This window comes from Sceloporus undulatus, chromosome 1 (genome assembly GCF_019175285.1).
Source record: "Sceloporus undulatus isolate JIND9_A2432 ecotype Alabama chromosome 1, SceUnd_v1.1, whole genome shotgun sequence".
Taxonomy (NCBI): Eukaryota; Metazoa; Chordata; class Lepidosauria; order Squamata; family Phrynosomatidae; genus Sceloporus; species Sceloporus undulatus.
The window spans coordinates 362391766-362413169 of record NC_056522.1 but is presented as its reverse complement, the minus strand read 5'-3'; the positions used below and the strand labels follow the sequence as shown (position 1 = coordinate 362413169).

The 21404-nt window shown below is 38.5% G+C and overlaps 1 protein-coding gene across 2 annotated transcripts in view; it reads right to left on the bottom strand.

Moving 5' to 3' along the window:
- Nucleotides 1–10000: 10000 nt before the first annotated feature.
- Nucleotides 10001–21404, bottom strand: part of RCOR1 (REST corepressor 1) — a 157178-nt gene continuing 145774 nt past the window's right edge. For both annotated transcript variants that reach the window (XM_042445729.1, XM_042445730.1), the window contains exons 9-12: nucleotides 21051–21128; nucleotides 16857–16914; nucleotides 15208–15437; nucleotides 10001–12769 (exon numbers count right to left, since the gene is read on the bottom strand). In XM_042445729.1, coding sequence (XP_042301663.1) covers nucleotides 12728–12769; nucleotides 15208–15437; nucleotides 16857–16914; nucleotides 21051–21128 — 408 coding nt within the window. In that variant the 3' untranslated portion in view covers nucleotides 10001–12727. The remainder of the gene's footprint in view (nucleotides 12770–15207; nucleotides 15438–16856; nucleotides 16915–21050; nucleotides 21129–21404) is intronic.

The window sequence follows — 21404 nt, the reverse complement described above, 5'->3', positions numbered from 1 at the left end:
AGGAGATATAGTTCACCCCCCCCCTTTTTTTTTATTTATTTTTGCCTTTTGGGGTACCACACTTTTGCCATCCTTCTACTACAGAAATATAGGCATGGATGTGAAGATACGTTAAGAAAGGCCCTCAACAGACTGGCAAAAAACATGGCATGAGGGCAGAGTCATGCCAACATCATGCCACCTGACCACGTCCCCAACCCAGACTTCCAGGGGTGGAACAACACCACCTCTTAACATCTCTGCCAAGCCCCAAGTTCAGAGAAACCTCCAAAGGCCCCTATTGAACCATATGAGTGGAAACTACTGTTGGAAAAGATAATAATTCTAAATTGACTGCACTTTAGCCTTCTTTTGGCCAATTCTCCCCTGACCCAGCAGTCTGTCCTACAAAGCCTGGGACAGTCCTTTTTGAAAACAACATCTCCAAGAATCCTTTAACTGAACACCCAGAGATTTTGGAGCTCTCATTCTCCAGAGAAGATGTCAGTGGTTGATGGCAGGAAGAAGAGGCAAGAAATTTGTTAACTCTGGTGGTGAACCTATGGCACACAAAGCCGTCTCTGCAGGCATTAAGAGACAGTTAAAGGCTCAGGAAGGTGGGGAAAGTCCCACCCTCAGAAATCTCGCACTGGAAGTCCCCCCAATAAAGTTCCCCTCCAGTACCGGGTGACACCTGGTGCAGAAATGCCATTGAGTTGGCCACTTGGCCTCTAAAAGGTTCACCATCAATGTCCTAACTTATCTAGGAACCAAGTCACTGGGATTTAATTGAAATAGGAATGGAAATACTCCATATTGAAGGGCCCAAGATCAAATCTGGGATCCTAGTACAAATAATACCACACACATAACACAATTTCACCCCATATATACAGGCCATCCTATTAGAAAGTTACAATGGTGTAAGTTGGACTTATGATACAGCTGATAAGACCCAGCTGCACCTTTCCTTAGAATTGGAGGACCCAAGGATGGTAATGCAGATGTCAGTGATCTCAAGGCTGGACTTTTGCAAAACACTCTACATTGGCCTATCTTTGTACCAAGTTTGGAAACTTCAGTTAGTTCAAAACCCAGCAGCTACACTGATCGCTGGTACATCTAGGAGTGATCATATCTAACCAATATTAAAATCACTTCACTAGCTGCCAATTAGTTTCCAGGTGAAGTACAAAGTGTTGGTTATTACCGTTAAAGCACTACATGGTTTCGGTCCAGGTTACCTACAAGATCACCTTCTGCTATATAATTCACCCAATATCTGTGGGATATTTACTTCAACTGGCCAGGACTAGATTGGCAACTGTCACCCAGAGGATTTTGTCATCAGCCACCCCTAGAGATGTTTATCACACTATACTCTTAAAGTGCTACTATTCCATGTTGACTGCTCTAGCTGCCTCCTGTTGCATTCTGGGATTTGCAGTTTTAAGGAGGGGTATTTAGAATTCTCAGGCAGAATTAACAATCTCAGTTTGCAATCTCTGATCTGTCTCTAAAGTGTGGAATGGTGATTGCATAGCAACAGCAGTGAATATGAAATAGAAAAGGATGTACTTGTGGCACCACACAAAACATGACGCCACAGAATACTTACTTCTCAGACAAGATGTATGCAGTTACACTCAGCCCACTGCATGGCCTATTCAGCTTGTCCAAAGAATTTCCTCACATTCTTTGATTTCCAAAAGGTAGACCCAATGATGTATGTGTGCACATATGTGCATGCGCGCACCTTCCAGTCGCCTGAACAACTTATAGTGACCCCATGAATTTCACTGGGTTTTTATAGGCAAGGAATACTCAGAGGTGGTTTTGCCAGTTCCTTTCTCTGAAATATAGTCTACAGCATCTGTATTTGATGGTGGACTCCCCATCCAAGTCCTTACCAGGGCTGACCCTATTTAGTTTCCAAGATCAGATGGGACCTGGTGCCTTTAGGGTATTTAGGCTGAAAGACCCAATGATCCCTTTCATTAAAATTGGGTAAAAATGTGCATTATAAGGTGGAAAGGACTATTTTGATATCCAGTAATTACCACATCTGCATATATCTGCAGCAAGTTAATTTCTTCTTTCACAGTTTCCAGAGATTCTATGGCATCTGTGAAATTCATCCAGTTCTGTCAAAGTGAATTCTATAAAGAATATTTTAGAAAGCACCATCAGAATCAAAAACAGGATTAAGGCTTCATCAACAGGGAACACAGCAAAAGGATCAAAATTATTGAAATACTTCCAGAACAGAAGGGTAGCCATTGTTTGGCAGTCCACAATCCAGCATGTCTGTTTTACCTGGATTCTCTGGAAATGTGACGTTTTAGAAGAATCAATAGTTTCAGGACTTGAAGACTGATATATGATTGCACAAACAGAGCTAACATCTTTTGAACTGATTATACACTATTATACATGTGTATAATCAACAGAATGTGTTTGCAGTCTGTGATTCTATCAGATCACTAAATATGAAGGAAGAAAAATAACTTTCCAAGGACAAACAACAGTTGTGCAGATTACAACAAAATAAAAAATGTGCAACATGGTGATAACTTTATTAGGTCAACCTAATGCAAAATACAATACTGGCTTTTAAAGCACACTGGATTTTTCAAAATTTTAAAATCATATGGGGGAAGAAAAGTGATCATGTCACAAAATCCATGCAGATACAGGATACACCCCTTATTGGTGTTAAGGAAACTTGAATCAAAGGCAGCAAAAGAAATGGAATAAAAATTTCCTTCACCAGAAGAATTAGGATGCATTTTCCATGAGTGTTAACCCAAGATGCCTTTGTAAACTGTTGCTCCAATGCAGTATTATACTTTTTCAAGACCTGAGGAACTCTTTGATTGTCCTATATACTGTATGCCAACAGTATAATCAGTGGGATGCATACTATTAATGTATTTTGATGGAGCTGTAAATCTGTTAAAATTTACTGGGGAAAATAATGACAGAAAAGATAAAAGAGATTATTAGATACAGAGTTCTTCTTCAACCAGAAGTGATTTCCCCTAAATTATCTGAAACACTCAGTATTCGGGGAGATTCAAGAGCTCATTTGGAATCTGTTGACAATTTCTGGAATATCTTTGTTTAAGTATTCACAAAAGTGCGTAGCTGCCTGGAATGGCTGACACTAGTTTGGGAGATGATGCACATGATTAAAGTAACTTACCACATACATATGAGAAGGTGAAAGAGAAGAAAGCCTTTGATAGCTTTTGAGGCCCTTTTTTTTTTGTTGTTCCAGCTGGAAGGCCCTGAAGCAAGATTGTTTGCTTCAACATCATGTGCTTTTTATTTATAAAGAGATGAAGAGGAGCTGTGACTTCATGCTGACTCACTTGCTCTTAAGGGAGATTAGGAGGGCAATGCCATTGGACTAGCCCATGAGATTTTGTTGCATGGAACAAAGCAATAAATGCATGCTCCCAGACCCCCCCAAATTGCATCTTAAAAAAATTGCATCATATTAAAGGTCAGACAGGTTGTTCTGGCACTTTCCATATCCCCGTCAATATAGTAACAGTAAATAACTATTTGCTGCCCTTTTGCAACATCCAACAATTGCCTTACTCTGCATAATCTGAATATCTTTGGCAATTTGTGAAGCATGAAAAGCATATGTATCATGGAATATAGGACCAGATGAGGAAAGATGTACAGCAATAATATATATATATATATATATATACATACATACACACACACACACACACACACATACACGCACGAAAGGGATATTTTCTCTGTACTGTACTTACTTCATCTAGTCTCAGATTGACTTCTGTCAAAATGGGAATTTTCTGGATGTGCAGGCCAAGTACTAATGTGTTTGTGAGGAAAAATAAACTACTCCCATATTGAGTCAGGCATTAACCACACTGATGGTCAGCTATTCTCTACAGTTTCAGAGAAGAGCTGTTTGTAGTCTTACCTATTATTACCATCAATAAAAATTATATTGATGATTCTACCTTTTCTCCAATCAACTCATGTTGGTGCACATGCCTTTCCTCCTCCAAGCATTAGCTCCACAAGAAGCTCCACAAGAAGGTAGATCAGATTGAGAGACCCTGCGTCACCCAGTGAGTTTCATGGCTGGGAGTGGGGTTGAATTTAGATCTTCCATATTGCAATCTAGTATGAACTACAGTAGGCCCTTGGTATCTGCTGGGGTTTGGTTCCACGATGCCCTGTGGATAACAAAATCCATGGATGCTCAAGTCTCATTATATACAATCGTACAGTAAAATTGTGCCTCTTATATAAAAATCTAGGTTCACTTATTGGAATTTATACATTTTGGGGGATATTTTCAAGCAGTGGATGCTTGAATCCGTGGATAAAAAAATCTGTGTATACAGAGGGCAAACTGTACTACATATACACCATGCCAGTTCTGTCAATAAAGTTCACACTTAAAATTAATCTGAATGTTTCAAGAATGTATGTAAGGGAGAGGGTACTTTGGTGCATTCTAGTCCCTTTCTCCACATGCCTAATACCTTCATGCCTCTTTTAACTTCCTGACTCCTCTTTCTTCTATCCAGTTCCTGAGGCCGATAGATGGTTCAAGTATGAAGACCAACTTCAAAGAACCTTCCCTGAATCCTAGCTTCCCTGCAGACATGAAGTGCACTGTTACCAAGGCCAGGGCCTTTTCTACTGTGGTGCCAATTGTGAGATGCTCTCCCCATGCTGGCTCACTTGTGCCAAGCCTGATTTTCTCTCAGAAAAAACCTTGAAAATCTTAATTTTTTGCAATTCTTTCAGTACTCCACCTTTTAGTGTTTTATTAGCACTTACAGGAACAAGGATATTAATTTCATAAACCAAATTACCTATACATGCACACACAAACACAGGATACCCACAAAAAAAAGTAAGATTTGTGTGTTACAATTTAGGGGGGAATTTAGCTACCATGGGGGTGGAATTAGTTGCACAATTGCCTTTTCTGACCCATTGCTGCATTAAATCATCCTCAGACAGTATGGCTGGCCAGATCGACTGAACAATGCTATTTTTGTATAGTTCATTTTTATTTGCTCAAACTTTGCCTAAACTAATATAAACTATTTGGTGGTATTAAAGAAAAAGAATAAAATAGGTTGTTGTATACAGAGCATGGCTTGGAACAATTCGCCCTCTTTTGTTATTTTTCTCAAGGTAAATTTAAAGCAATGTTCATGTCTTCTCTGGAGAATTGAAGGTACAGCGTAAAGGATGGAAATTCATCAAGTGGCAGCAGTAGTTGGTAATTTTAGCAACTGGCCTCTTTCTCAGAGAGGTCTCATAATGGTAACAAGGAGAAAAGTCCTTATACTATCCATTTGGGAATGAACCAGTTTTTAAACACACATTGCATTACACCAATGGCTTGATTTTCTTTTAATTTTGTGTCAGCAAACACTGGAAATCATAGAAAAATGAATTGTGCAGAATTTTAGAAATGAGCTGTGAACTCCCCTTCCCACTATAATTTCTCTTCCAGTAAACTGATAATTCAAAGAGAGAGAAAAAAAATCCTCAAACTATTAACTTTTCAGTGGCTAAGCAGTTTTATAATTCCATGAACATTCATCACAGTAAGTGTGGTAAATAATAGAGGGAAATAGGCAAAAAAAGGAGAGAAGACATGAAAAATATTACTTACAACAGCATTATTACTACGTATGTTATTTTTAAAAAACCCACCCCCAATGCATAATGTTTTATCACTTCAAAGGCTATACAGAGTTTTATTATATTTGCAAACAACATTATACATCATAAATTTTTGGAGTGGGGAAAAAAACCTCATAAGCTGTCTAGAATTTAACAAAAATCGATAAAATCTACATAATGGAATACTATACACTCCAGTATAAATTTAAATTTGAGATTATGAATGTAAACACTCATTAATATACAACATGCATAGACATATACTGACCTTCTGTTTTCAAAACTGTAGCTTTCGCTGTAATTGTGCTTTACTATCCACAATGACACCAATCCGACAGGTACTACTGATGTACAGCTTTTCTCTGTTCCAGAGAACTCCTGTACATGCCTCATTATAATGAATGGAGGCTCTAATGCACCAGTGCATGGCGGATTGTGCCCAGAAAAAAAAACCTGCATTGTTTCTAAGGAGTAGAAGAAAAGATACTTGGGGTTTAAGAAACTGCACAAGATGACTGAATTTCAACTAGCTAAACACACAGTCAGGAGATAATAAAATTGCAACTTTGCTTCTCATTAAAAATAGTGACACTCATTTTTTTTACCTCAGTGCAAATCTTCTCTAAATGCTTTTAAAAATATAGACTCAGAACAAAGTTCTTTCTCTTACTATTTTTGTTACTTTTATTACTTTGCCAAAATTGAAGGGTTTTTTTTTTTAATTATAAAATCATTACACTTATCTATGCAGTAAGCAAGCTAGGCAAACAAAATTCTTGGCTCACATCTAGTGTGCAAGAGTACCAACAACAGATTTTAGAAGAAGGGTGCAGGGAAGGGAAACAAATCAAAACAAGGGCCAAGGAAACATTTTAGCCTAGTTTCAAAAGATGTCTAAAGGAAGAAAATAGTTTGCAAGGATGGTGATTTGAAAACATTTTCTGGGGGTTTTGTTTGTTTTTTAAAAAGACCTCACAGATTTTAACCAACAATCGAGGTCCATAAAACTATGAAATCAGTGTCTTGAATTCAAAACAGCTATAGATTTCCTTATGCAGGAAAGCAGATCTGTCCTGTGAGGGAAATGCCCCACACAGTATTACTTGCTGAACAGAAAAATGAGTCCCCTCTGCTAGTGGAGGTTATCATACAGGGGCAGAAGCAACTTGAAAAGCATTTTTCATATTGGGTGCAACTGGACCTTAAACCAAGTGCCTTCCCTTTGTTATTTTTGGTACCTCTTGCAGCAAGCTACTTGAAGTTGCAGACTGGAAATGGAAAGAACAGTTTTATTCTCTCTAGGTACAGGCATGGGTTCGTTCCCAAAACAGACCATTCGTTTTCTTATCTAACCTTACTACTGAGGTGGGAGAGGTCCTACCTGAGCACACAGGACTGATTCAGCACCCAAGCAGAGAACATACACAATAGCAGGCCAGGAGATAGAGCTTACTGTAAGCCCCTTCAAAGCTTCCTTCCTCATATCTACTGACTGTGGCGTGGCATAGTGTCCACTTGCTTCATCCCATATTTCTATGTGCTCAGCAGAAGTCATGGAAAAAAGCTCTCTACACACATAAAACATGCTTATGTAGGGTGTTTCATGTGATCAGGAGCACTGATCATGCAATGGTTCTTGATCACATTAAATACACCATGGATGTCTAGCTGGATACAGTTTTCAAAGATAGAGCCATGTTACTTTCTTTCGGCAAAACAACAGTCTTGTGGCACATTTTTATCAGATAAAAAAATGCATACTATGTGTTAGCCTTACTATTTGCTAAGGTATTTGTGCTATCACCAACAATTTTGTTTCTGGCCAGCATTGATTATATCGTTGCTGCTTTCAGTTTTGCTCTTATGCTCATGCATCTGAGGAAATGGATTGTAATCCACGATGCCTCATGCTAAAATAGATATGTCATACTAAAGGTGCAACAAGACTCCCTTTTTTGGCTGTACACATTTGCAACTTCCACCAAATGCATGAGAGAGACAGGGATAGCAGCCACATGGAAACCAGCAACTAGAACCTCCCTCAGCCTCCACACATGGAAGGGAGGTGTGAAAGGAGCTCTTATATGGACTCATTCTCGAAAGGGGGGACTTCAGAAAATGCATTTTAAAATCCCTGAAAAAATATATACATATTTATCTATGAGCAGCCCCATGGCTGCATTAACAGTTGTAGCTACTACTGAGCACATGATTGTACAATGCTGTCAGAAGCTGTTTAAGCATTACATATTTTATACACAGCTTCCTCCCTTGGTTCTAGATTACAGAAGTTTGATCATTATGTTTCAGACCAGTTAGGATACAATATTCAAGTAACAAGGTATTCTTGAGGATACAACAGGGAGGAGCATGAAACAACAACAACAGAATGTATTAGAATGTTACACAACTGCACATTAAAATAAAATATAACAAATGTAAAATTATGGTGCATATACAACTGTTAAGATTTTAAAGTACCACTTTTTCTTAGCGATACCGTAATTATGCACAATAACTTATACTTAGGAAGAATTTTTTAATCTTCCACAAAACATAGATAATTATGACATCCACATTAATAGTTTAAGGAAACAAAATTTAAGTGAATACAACATATTACATAGTAAGCATTGTGGACCCTTCTAAATCAGAATGCAGAGCCTTTATTAAAATAATGTTTGAACAACAGTGAATGTCCAGAAGACCAGATTTTGAAATCAAATCTTAAAAGCTAAATCATTTTGTCAATATCATAATGGAATAGCTGTAGGGGTAAAAAACAACAACAACAAGAGGATCAAGTCAAACCCTATCTTTTTCTGTTCATATTGTTTAGTAAACTGAACAATACAACCTGCTGGCACCCAGAGTACTAAACTGTGTAAGCAGAGTGGTACATTTCAGACTGCAGGTGGGGAAATGAACGACTAGCAAACTTTCACCAGGACTGCTGCCACTGCAGAATTAATGCATTGTCACTGCTTTAAATGTCATGACTCCATCCTATGGAATCCTGGGATTTGTAGTTTGTTGTTGCACCAGAGCTATCTGATAGAGAAGTGTAAATACCAATAGCATTTACATTTCTAAACCGCTTCATAGTGAACTCAGCACTCTCTAAGTGGTTTACAATCTGTAAGCCAATTGTCCCCAACAAGCTGGCTACTCATTTTGCCGGCCTATGAAAGGGTGAAAGGCTGAGTCAACCTTGAAGCCCTGGGATTGAACTCACAACGTTGTGGCTGCAGTACCGATATTTAATCATTACACCACCACTTAATTATGTCACAAAGTTATGATTCCCAGAATTCCATAGCACTGAGCCAAGGCAGATAAAGTGGCGTTAAACTGCATTAATTCTGCAGTATAGATGCAGCCCTTGTTAACCAGATTTGCTTAGTTTTAGCCCTGCCAAACTCTTGGGGTTGTATCCAACAGGCAGAGCTTCTATCATGGAAGGTACCTCCCTTCTGATCTTCAGGTATGCCTCCCTTTTCCTTAGAACCCCACCCTCAATGGCACAGATCAATCTGTTCAGGGGGAGCTCCCCATGTAATGTTTTTTGGGGGAAGAGATGAGACACAGTCTAGTTCCACAAATTTGAATTTGCATGTGAATGGTGGATGGGAAAGCACAGTTGCTCCCATGTCTGGCTTGTGGGTTTACATGAGGCATCGGGTGGCCCACTGTGTGAACAAAATGCTGGAGTGGATGAGACTCTGGCTTAATCTGACATAACTCTTCTTATGCTCTTATGTAACTCATGCTCTTTTTAGCTTTTGTTGTTGGCATAAAAGGATCAAAACATCTGCCTGATTAAGAACAGAACAATGATTTAGAATGGATGGGCAACACAGACTGCCAGTGATTTAGTGAAAAATATCTGAAGAAGAAAACAGAACAGTCTTGCACATGATACTGAAATAAATATGGATGAAAAGTTAACTCTAAATATATTTTTATATATATTATATATATTATATATTTAGAAAGCATATTAGAACAAAGTGAAAACATTACTTTAGATCAGGACTTTTAAAACTTAATTGAGAAGAGTTTAAAATTTTCTCTCGTTTTCTGTACATCATCAATGCAATACTCCTGTCAATCCTGCAGAGGTGGTGAAATACTCCTCAGGGCACATTTTACAATCCTAGGTCTGTTACAGACTGCCAAAATAAAGCTGCTTCGGGTCTCTTTGGAGGTATGCCATTTAAATGATGCATGGGTCCTAAGAGTCCGGAAGTCGCGCCAAAGCCCCACTCCATTCCTAAGCACTGGAGTGCAGCTTTGGTGCAGCTTCTGGATTCTTAGGATGCATGCATCATTTAAACAGCATACCTCCAAAGACACCCGAAGCAGCTTTATTTTGGCAGTCTGTAACAGGCCCTAGTTTCCTAAATTAAAGTCAATCTCAGTATTGTGTGCTTGACAGTAAATATGACTGTGGGAGAGAATCTGTGCTAGAATGTTACACCACATAAATAATTTCTATGTTCACAATCCTAGCATATTAGGAGAAGGTTTCTAGCTCCAGGACTCTTAACACATTTTTAATTAACGAGAAAACAAGAGATTAAAGCGTATAAGACAGTTTTCAAATATTTAAATCCTATGTCTAATATCTAAAATGGTCCATCTCTCTGTCTGTCTCTGTCTCTCTCTCTCTCTCTCACGCACACACAGAGCAATGATCATATAATTTAAATCTCAGTCAGTACAAATTTGAGTGAAATCATTTGAGTAATGTGCATCTACTTGTGAATTGAATAAAAAATACTGATACAGTAAGAGTTCTCTTTTATTAAATTCTGCATTCATTGTCTGGTAGGGTATCTGAATTTTTTAAAGAAAAAAATCAACTCAAAGCCAACCAGAATGATTGGGCAACATCCCAAGTCCATAACTTTAAAATATTAAAATATATCAATTCTTCATCACAACATTTACAAGAATCTATTCTTTGCAAATGTTTCTTGGATTTTACATGCAAAAGACTAGGGATGTTTTTAAAAGTTAGTTCCACGGTAAGTATCATGGGGGGGGGGTTGAAACAGATGGACAAAATAGAGCAGCTTCCAGCCATTTTGAAGGCAGAGCGTTTATATGAAACATGCTTCCAAAGGGGTGGAAACCAAAACAAAGCACCACTCCGGGGCTAAAAAACAGAGCAAAAAGTGGCTGGGATACTCCAGCTTTTCAGAAAATGCACATCTACATGCCTGCATGTAAACACCCCAATATGAGTGGGGAGCTGTAGCAAAGCAGTGGGATGTCTGCTTTTGGAAAAAGCAGGATCGAGCCGTTCTTTCCTGTCCATCTGCTCCAGCCCAAGGTGAAGGAGGTTCACTTGAACCGAATTAGGGAGAGACACCAAATCTTAAATCAAAATATTAGTTCCAATTAGAGTAAGTTGAGCTAGTTAATGGGAACTTGATACATCAGCACATATGCAAATTCCATTGATTCAATGGGTTCACTTCTAATTGGGATTAACAATTAGATTTAAGACGAAGGCTTTTGACATTCGCATGCTATTGCTTTTCAGCTTCTTTGATCCATATTACATTAGTTGGTTCCAATTTTTAAGAGGTTTTTATTGTTTTTGTTGTTCCATGAGATTCTTGACTTCCCTTTGTTTTTCTTTTGTTTTTTACCTTGCAGAAAACTATACACACTCTTTAAGAAACGAGAGAAGAAGCAGTGCTTCCTCCCTCCCTAGCTCTCTCTCTGCATGTGTGTATAATTGCGAATGATCACCCACCATCTTCTGCATTTACCAATGGAAAGTTGCATTTGAGAAGGATGAACACAATGACATGCTGAAGCCAGACCATCATCTTATCACTGCTCTGGCTTTAGCATGTTATTATATAGACATACTTCTTATGAGTCAATTCAGATATAGATAACCTGCACCACATGTCAGTAAATTGCACATTTGCAACATGTTCTAACCATACTAGCATACACTGGATCACATGCTAAAGACCAATTTTTTAAATCATAAATGACAGATAAAATTTTACTTCAGTATCTTAACAAATATATATACAGATGTTGTAACTATTTAAATATTGTGTCTACATTAAAAGCAATCCCAGTGACAACCTCTGGACAGCCATGATTAAAATCCTACATGATTTTATAGTGCTAACAGCTAATTCAATGGAAGAAATTATTTAGAATATTTTAAAAAGCCATTTCTTGCATTTTTCAAGGTTCAGAAGGGCCTCAGGAAAAGAAAATGTTATAATGCAAATACACTTGTGTAGGTGTGTGTATTATTTCAATGCAGGTATACAGGCTGTGCATTCCCTTTTGATTTAAAATAAAAAGGTCCATTACAATAATCATAAAAATCACAATTAATTTTTGTGAGCTTTCTAAAACATTGCTGAACATATGCAAAAAGAACTGTGCATGCCAGGAGGCTGGTGAACTATTCCTTGACATTCTATCTCCCCCCTGTATCCCCCGACAAACTTGCCAGACCAACTGGCATAAGCACAATACTTTTTCTTAGCAGAATTCATTAAACATACAAAGAAAGAAAGAGAGATCACTTTATAAGTAATGGTTACATCAGAAAATAAGCAGAAACCATACAATGTCATATAGAAATACATATTAATACTCTATTGCGAAGGAGGTTACTTTTGGGAGACAAAATTTGAACTTGGGAAGGAAGAGGAAAGTTGGCTGGTCAAGGTTTATGCACTGGTGTGAAGATGGTTCAAGGAGCAGCTGATGCTGTAAACTGGGATGTTGCTGGGAAACCAGAATCAGTCCCAGGAACGGTTGAAGCATAAATGGTGGCAGTATGGAGGAATGAGGGAAAATTAAGGCAAGTATGTAGCACGGGAGCAGAAGTGTTTGCCTTTTGTTTTATTTGACATCTGTTTGTTCTCTTTCTCTTTTTTTGGTAATAGCTGCTTGTTCACAGAGATATGATGCAGATGGCTGTCTGAGGTTTTGCTAATACCTGATATCGCAGATAACGCAGTAGTCAAAACATAGCATTGTTCTAGGCTACCTGAGTTTCTCATGAAGCAGATGGATATCTGACATCCAAAACAGGAGTAGCCTGGAAGAGAAGAGAAACAATATGGTAAGAAACAATATAGGTATTTTTTTGAAAAAAGGTTTCATACATAGACTGCTTGGAAGTCACTAGTTACAAACAAGTTGTTACATCCTGCTTTTTCCCCAATTTGGGAGTCAAGCAGATTTATAACAGATTTTTAAAAATCAGATAGTTAGAGATTCACAAAATACAAAAGTTTAAGAGTGATTAAACTATCAAAAATTAAAAAGTAGTTAAAACGAACCATTTAAAACACACACACACACACACACACACACACACACACCAGTACAAATAGAAAAACCAATCACATTGATTAGACAGGACAAGCCTTGTACAATCAGTCCTCAAAGGTTTACCCAAATAGAAATGTTTGCACCCAGCAGAACCAGAAGTCATAACAGCAGAAGAAGGCAAGGTTCCACAAAATGCAGGACATTCAAGAAAAACGTAGGGCATTATAAAGTAAAATCTGAAACCCCTATTATAAAGATGAATTCATTGCGTATGGTTTATTTACAGTTATTACCTTTTATTATGTCCTCGCTGCAAATAGGATGTTTGGCCCGCCTTGGGAGCAGGCAGTGGAGTTTCAACCCACTTTCGGAAAATGCAGGATGGAGCTGCTTTTTCCTGCCTGTCTGCTCCAGCCCTACCTCACTTAGCTAAACTGCTTTGACTGTTGCTATTATACAATGGAGAGCCAGTGTGGTGTAGTGGTTTGAATACTGGACTATGAGTCTGTTGATTAGGGTTCACTTCTCTGCTTGGCTGTGAAAACTCACTGATTGATCCTGGGCAAGTCACACACTTTCAGGTTCAGAAAACCCTTAGGATAGCCATAACTCAGAAAAGACTTAAAGTCACAGCACAACAACAACATTTTCCAGTGACATGTATAAACCAGTGGAACTTTACTCTTTTGCTAAGTAAAAATAATATAAGACTGGCATTGGTGGCCAGTGCCATTACGGCACTGTAATGGCTACTAGCCCCCAATGGTAATAGTTAGTAAAGATCTTTTATTCAGACAGGGTTTGGCTTTCAACTGGTTGTTCCTTGAGGGTGTTTTAATGGTGGGTGCTGTACTTATATTCTGACCATTCTGTTTAAACATTTTGTTAAAATTACTGCTGTTTTTAATAGGATAGCTTCTTTACTTAAACTCTTTTTATTATTATTGTTTTCACCCATGTTACTTTCATCTGTTTTTCATTTAGTTTTATAGCACTGTAATGTTTTTCACCCTGGCTACTGACTTTACTTTGGTTTTATACTCTAGAGTTTTTAATCAGTATTTTAGTATACTACTGGCATATTTTATATTTAATAGACTACACGCCGCCTACATGGGATGGTCTAAAAGTGCAATTGATAGATAAATAAACAAATAAATAAATTCCCACTCTTTCTTGAAAGCCCCATGCCAAAGAGACATGCAGTAACGAAAACAAAACTTGATTTTCCAGTTTTTATTAGGATCTAATCTGCATTGCAGAAATAAGGCTTGGCTTTGACTGCCACCATTCAATGCTATGGAATCTAGAGAGTTGTAGTTTTGTGAGACATTTAGCCTTCTCTGTCGGAGAGCTCTGATGTCACAACAAACCACAATTCTCAGAATTCCATAGCATTGAGCTATAATTGGTGTCAAACTGGATTATTTCTGCAGTGCAAATGCAGCCTAGAATTAAGACGCAAGACAAACCCTCAGAGTATTTTAAAGTCACAGGCAGTTAAATTAATAATATACGGCTGACCAATGGCATCACCAAGCGCAGTAATTCATGGTATTACCCTCTCCCACCACACACTGACTTACTCTCACATCACATCATATAGAATCCTTAGTAATGTTTTTTGTATTAATGTTACTCATATATCGTAATTCCCGTATATCACTGAATGCAATGGCAATAATTGTGACATAAACAACTAGCAAAATTAAAATTATACCTTTTCATTACAACATTATATCATGTGGTTAAAGTAAAAATTTGAGAAGATTTTAAAGATTTTTTTTAAAAAAATTAATTTTTTTAATTTTAAAATTTTAATTTAAAATTTAAAATAAGAAATTAAAAACTAAGGGCTCTCTTTTCTCCTCCCACTGAGCCTTGCTCCATTCACACCATCTTTTCCACTGTGCTCCAGCATTTTAAAGGGATGCAGGCGAATGTCACAGCCTATTTGTGTCAATGTCAGATGTTGGGGAGCAGTGGGATCATCCCACTTTGGGGTGGTATCTGGTGAGGTCTGCACATTCCTCACTCCCTAGTAACACCCCTGTGGCTGGCCACTTACCAGACTACATGGCTAAGAAGTTATTCTCTCCTAAAAAGGGAAACATTTCTGCCAAGGGATTGAGCATCCCAAATTGGCAAATATATGACGATCGATCTCAAGTAAAATAGCTGAAACTAACAGAAAACACATACCTCTTCTTCTTCTTCTGACACTTTAATGGTATTATCTGGTGATTTTACAGGTTTCTGGCTATTGGTTCCATTCATCTCGTCCTTGCCGTGCTCTGCTTCCCACTCCTGCAGGACTTCATCTATGTTAAAACGTCGCCGGTAATTTACAAAAAAGTTTTTCACTTGCACCACGGATTTGTTTCCAATCACATCAGAGATTGCTTGAAAGTCACGGCCATATTTCCTGATTGCTATGAAAGGAGACAGGTGTTCAAGTTGTATGTGCAACAATCAAAGTTTAAAAGTGAAAGATATGCAACGCTTTAATTATTATTTCTGGGAAACGTCTGCTCTCTTCTGTGTCTAAGTAGATAGCATATATTCATGTCCATTTTATCCTTACAACTAACCAGTGAGATAAGCTAAACAGTGTGTGAACTGGCCCAAGATCCCCCAGTAACCAAAGGTATCATTATCTCAGCCACCTATGTGGAAACATTTGGATTTTGGAGTACTGTATTTCAGATTTCAAAATTCCAGATAAGGGAGACTCAAAGTGTATTTGCATCAATAATACTTAAGCTGCACTACACCATATACATGGTAGAAAAGTCAAGAGGGAAGATGAGCAATGCAGAATAGAACTGGGTGTGAAGTCAATATATATAATAAAGTTAACAAACAGATTTAAGTGGCCATCTAATGAGAATCTGTAAGATATATACAAATAAAACAATAAATAAAATAAATAAACCAAAGAAGGAATCTGAGTGGTAAAATCTATTTCAAAATTATTAAAAATAGAAATAATCAAACAAAAATGGATTCGAAGGGCACAAGTGACTTCAGCCTAAGATACTCTTAACAAGATTCAGTCTAAAGCTCATTAATGGTCACACACACTTCTAAAAGGTGGGCAAAGATGGGCTTGGCAGACCTCATTCAGGGGGGATAATTCCATATCTTTGCTATCACAACAAAAGCTTACCCCATACATCTATTCTCTATAAGTATATCTATTTTAAAACTTCTATTTACATCCCATCTTCAACAAAAAGCTTCAAGAAAAATATATGGCTCTTTGCTCCCCTTTATCCTCACAACAACCCTGTGAGATAGGTCAGGCTGTAGGTGCGAGTGACTGGTCCAAGATCATTCAATAAATTTCATGGCTCAGTTGGACTTGAGCCAGCATTGCTCAAGCCCTCATGTAACACTCTAACCACTACACTACACCAGTACTCTATACTTCCGTGGCCAGGAGAACACATAGCAAAGCTCTCATACCTCTAGTGTTTGGTCATGTTCATACCAAAGGATATAGTTCTTTGTACATCTAAATTAAGTACATTGAGCTGGTGGAGATATTTTGCCTCTTCAGCAAAAAGACCATGAAACTATGTCAAGCACAATCCCTGCCACATTCATCCACAAGTGCCGCTTGCAGTGTGTAAAACCTTATCAGGCATCATTACAATGGTTTAGCGACTGTGGACCATCTTGGAGCATCCAAAGATGCCAACTGTAAGCTTGCATCAATCCAGTCTCTCAAATGGATCAACAGGAAGTAGGAATGTAGAGAAAATACTTACTGGCCAATTAAAAAAGCATGAAGCAACAGAGGGTCACCCTCCAAGAGAGGTGAATATACATGCAGCACCATACCATACCTTGCACAGCAAGAAGCTGCTCTTCTGTGGTCCAACGTGCATTAAATTTCAATGTAACCTAGGTGTCACAAAAAATAAATTGAATCATTTACTTAGGTAACAGATCTGCTTTCAAAGCCCAGGCTGACAACTGTATACAAATGTAATACTGAACAAATAGCTTGAGGCGGAAGAAGCGAACAGTCATTAGTTAAATAAAACCTGTATCATTCCTCACAGCACTTATTTTTTAAAAAATGTATCTCTCTCTACAGCTAAAATGGAGATGCAATTCATTGCTTAGTTAACACTACACTTAGTTATTGAGGAGAAAGGGACAAAGGAAGAAACCAGGGGGATCTACTACAGCATTTGGGTACAGGGGTCTAATTTTCAGGTGACTTGCATTTTTAAAGCTGCAGGGACCTTCCCTTTTGCTATGTTCCTAACCTTAAATCAGTCCTTCTCCCTACTCCAGTTCTAAAACTGGAGTTTGAATCAACTCCACATTTCCAGTAGATGTTAAGAGGTGTTAGACTACCCAGGAGACATCCCAATCTTCTCTTCAGCTGCAGATTTGGGTTGGCTTCCTTTCCAAACCTAGGCAACAGCTTGAAATATGGCAACCCCTGCACTTTGAATGTAGGGAATGCAGGCATGACCTCTGTCCCACACCACAAATACAAAACTGAAGGCTGTATCTCTTCATGTGCTTATCAGAGGAGCAACAGAATGCTCTTCATGGGCAATGGCAGCATGTAGCATTGTGGTCTCCTATAAGGAATGGGAAGGAAATTCAATTTGGTTTCTCACAATCACCACCCCAACGACACCTGACAGCAGTGCTGACCCATTCCAAGTACAGATACCAGCTGCATTGGCAATTCCATTTTACTTTGGCACCAGTGATGGGAGCGCTTCCTCTCACATATTAGAAGTATCAAGCTAGTTGAGGGGTCCAGGAAAAGTTGTATATGAGACCAGAGGCTCCCACTGGTGCTCTCGTGCTTCAGATGCCTGTATTGTTACCTTACTCTGCCTTACTAGGGCTGGCTGTTGGTTTGCAAAAACTAATAATTAGGTGAGAAGGTTCAAAGCACTCGCACCAATCCTTGCAAAAAACCCAGAAGAGAGTGCATGTCTCATTACCTTCAGTTTAATGATGGAGAGTTGAGAGAGAAGCTTGGCCTGAAGGTACCTAGAGAGTTCTTGGTTTGAGGTGAAATATGATATTCTAGCACATAGCTGACATTTCTTAGCCTCTAGGCCACAGAAACCTCTCTGTATACAGCAAAGGAGTATCTTGTAACAGAACTGGGTTAAAAATGATGGTTCAGAAGCTCAGAATATGAGAGCCACACTGGATTAGACTTAGTGTAACATTCTGTTCACACAGAAGCTAGCCAGTTGCCTATGGAAAGCCTAACATCTGGGCGCAAATGCAAATGCACCTTCCATGTTATCTTCTCTAGTAACTAATATACAGTATCATTCTATGATTCTATAAAGCATACTGCCTCTACTACTAGGGGTGATGGACAAACATTCTCAGATGGATGGCTGCACCTCCATGAATTTATCCAATCCCCCTTTTAAAGAAAGTTGACAGCTAAGAGCACTAGTTTGTGGTTGTGAATTTTATAGTTTAACTATGTGCAATGTGAAGAAGTACTTCATTCATTCATTTGCCACATATCGCCCACCATTTAACTTCAGCAGCTCACCCCATGTAGTAAACATTGAGACAGGTAAAAAAAATTAATACTATTTTCTCCATACCCTGCATCATTTCATACATCTCTCTCATGTCTATGTAGAGACGTTTTGTACTAGTCCCCAGGTCTGTGAAATATAGCAAGTACTTTGGTATTTCAGCAGGTTTTTAAAATCAAACTCAACAAAACAAGATCAAAAGCAGGGTTCCAATTTTAATTGGCTAAATTAACAAGTTTTCAAAAATTCAGCCGACTTAAAAGATAGCCACAATTAATCAGGGGAGAAGACAGTTACACTTTAAAAATGATTTTAATACATTTATGCATAAAGACTGAAGGTAGTAACCAATGAAATGGAATGACACCTTTACTAAATGCTGAAAATGCCTGTCAAAAGACAAAGTATGCTTTTCTTTAAAACTATTTGTTTTACTCATATGTCAACAGTAAGAGTTAATCAGTTCATTGATTAAGATGCATACAAATTACCTGACGATAATCATTTATTATTAATGATGGGGTGTACACTCTGTTTTTCAACTCAGGAGAATTCACAATATAGCTCATGCTTCCTTTTGAAAGAAAGGAATGCACATGGCTGAAGGGGTAATGAATGTTCTCATCTATCCACAGCAGTATCCACAAAGTGAAGCAGGAAGGAAAACTGGTAGAAAGCTTCATGCAACCAAAATGCTCTGATCAGGGAATGACTAGAACATGAGACCTTATGAATCTGTACAGTCTACATCTGCCAACCACCATCGCCTACCCAAAGCATGTGACCCTGGCCCTCTCTCCTTTCTGTGGCCTCCTGTCTGGTGTGCATTCTGTGCACAGGGTAAGCACAGGGGAAAAACTGATTCTTCAGAGCAAACTGGACTCAGGCAAGGGAGCTATAAGATCTGGCTTGATTTTGAAGGCTCTGGACGACTATGCTCAGATGTAGTGGGATAGTCTTGTTCCTTTCCTAGTGGTAAAGAACCTCTGGCTCTAACTGGCCCATCTAAGTTCAGGGATGGGGGATGAATGCAATGCCACACCACGCAGACCTACTCCCTTCACCGCATTTGCTTGCTTAGCTCTGCTCAGTCCATATTGAGAAAGTGGGATAGCTGGTTGTACTCATACAAATAATTTTCACAGCAATCAGGAGACATGAAGATAAACCACAGTGGGATCCGTCTCTGTTTTAACTAACCATAATTTGTCTCTCCTTCAGCCAGATATTTTATTGCTCCACAGTAATATTTTCTTGCCTAGTTCACACTAACTCTTGTGGGTATTTTATAAAATTGCCACTTTGAGAGGTGCAAATAATGTCATTGAGTTTCAGCCACCTGCCATGGACAGGTATTATTTTAAGAGGGGAAAAGTCACATCTGGGACAAAAGTTGTCCCAACAGATCTATTGCATTTGGGTTGGTTACAATTTTTTTTTTCAAATACCCAAGAGAAACATTCAGCCTTATGTGAACCTTATGGATCTGTTTGGGGACTGTGGAATAACCTTAATTCTGTGTCCACAAACATTCCTATGAATGCAGGACATTTCTGATATCCTACAATACACTGGAATTCTCACTGGGGTCAGAAAACACCCCAAATTAAAACAATGATTGTTTCTTTTCTCAGACACCTAGATAAAGGTTAAACTGCCTAGCATTTTACAAGAATACAGAAAGCTGCTTTGAACTGATGCTATTTTCCCATGTAGCCTAGTGCTGCCACCTCACATCAGCTCTTCAGGATTTTAAACAGGATTCTCTCTTGATCCTATCTAGACATCCCTGGTATTTCCTGGCAAATATATATATATATATTTAAGTCTGACCCTCCTTAGCTTCTAAAATAAGATGAGACCAGGCACATTTGTGGTACCATAATTTCCTTAGGTTTGTAGCACAGAACTCTGTTTAGTTAGAAGTAGAAATAAATGCTTTTGATCTCCTTTTTGAAACTACATCAGAAGTGAAGAGGGGAAAGGGAGCCAATAGCATGAATCTGTGATTTAACATTAAATACAAAAAGAGTCAATATCTTTCTCTCACACACACACACAGAACAAGACAGGATCATTAATCTTAATAATGCCCAAGGCCTCAGGATCAGTGAGTAAAAATCAGTAAGGTTACATCACTACCACCATCCTTAACACTAAGGATGAGGGAAGTACAGCCCATAGGTTGCATCCATCCCCCCAACTTTTTTGCAGCCCTTGATCCTTTCCCCTGAGACAGCTTCATAAATCCCTAAATCCTACATTTTTGCAGCCATGTTGCCCCCCAAACAGGCCCAAGTTGCTGCTAAATACAGTGGTTTTGTCCACCCATGTCCCATGACCCGCCTAAACCCCGAAGAAACAGCCAGAAATGATGTCATGTCACTTCTACTTCTGGCATGGTGAGAAAAGATCCCACAGCTGGGGCAGTTGTCTTTCCTGACTTTACACCCATTTGTACATTTCAAGGAAGGGAGGACAAGGTTGCACTAACAAACTTACCTCTGGCAGCCTGTATTGTTCTATTCCTCCTTCAAGTTTCTCTTTCAGAGCACTGTTTGTTTGCTTGATATTCTGAATCTGAAAATGAAAGTTTTTCCTTTCAATATAAATTAGAAGCAAAAGCTCAATTTTCTACTGAAAAAGCACATCCAAGCTTTGATATGCAATTTTCTGCAACACTTTCTCCGTTCTTGAAAAACAAACTCTCTCCTGCACATTATGTAGGTTTTTTTATTGCAGCTCTGGTAACTACAGTTCCCTCCAGACTTTATAAGACTCCAAGTAAGATATGACAACTTTCACTAATTTAAGAGGTTGGTCTTTTTCTCTAAGTCTTTCTAAGGCTTCTTTTTT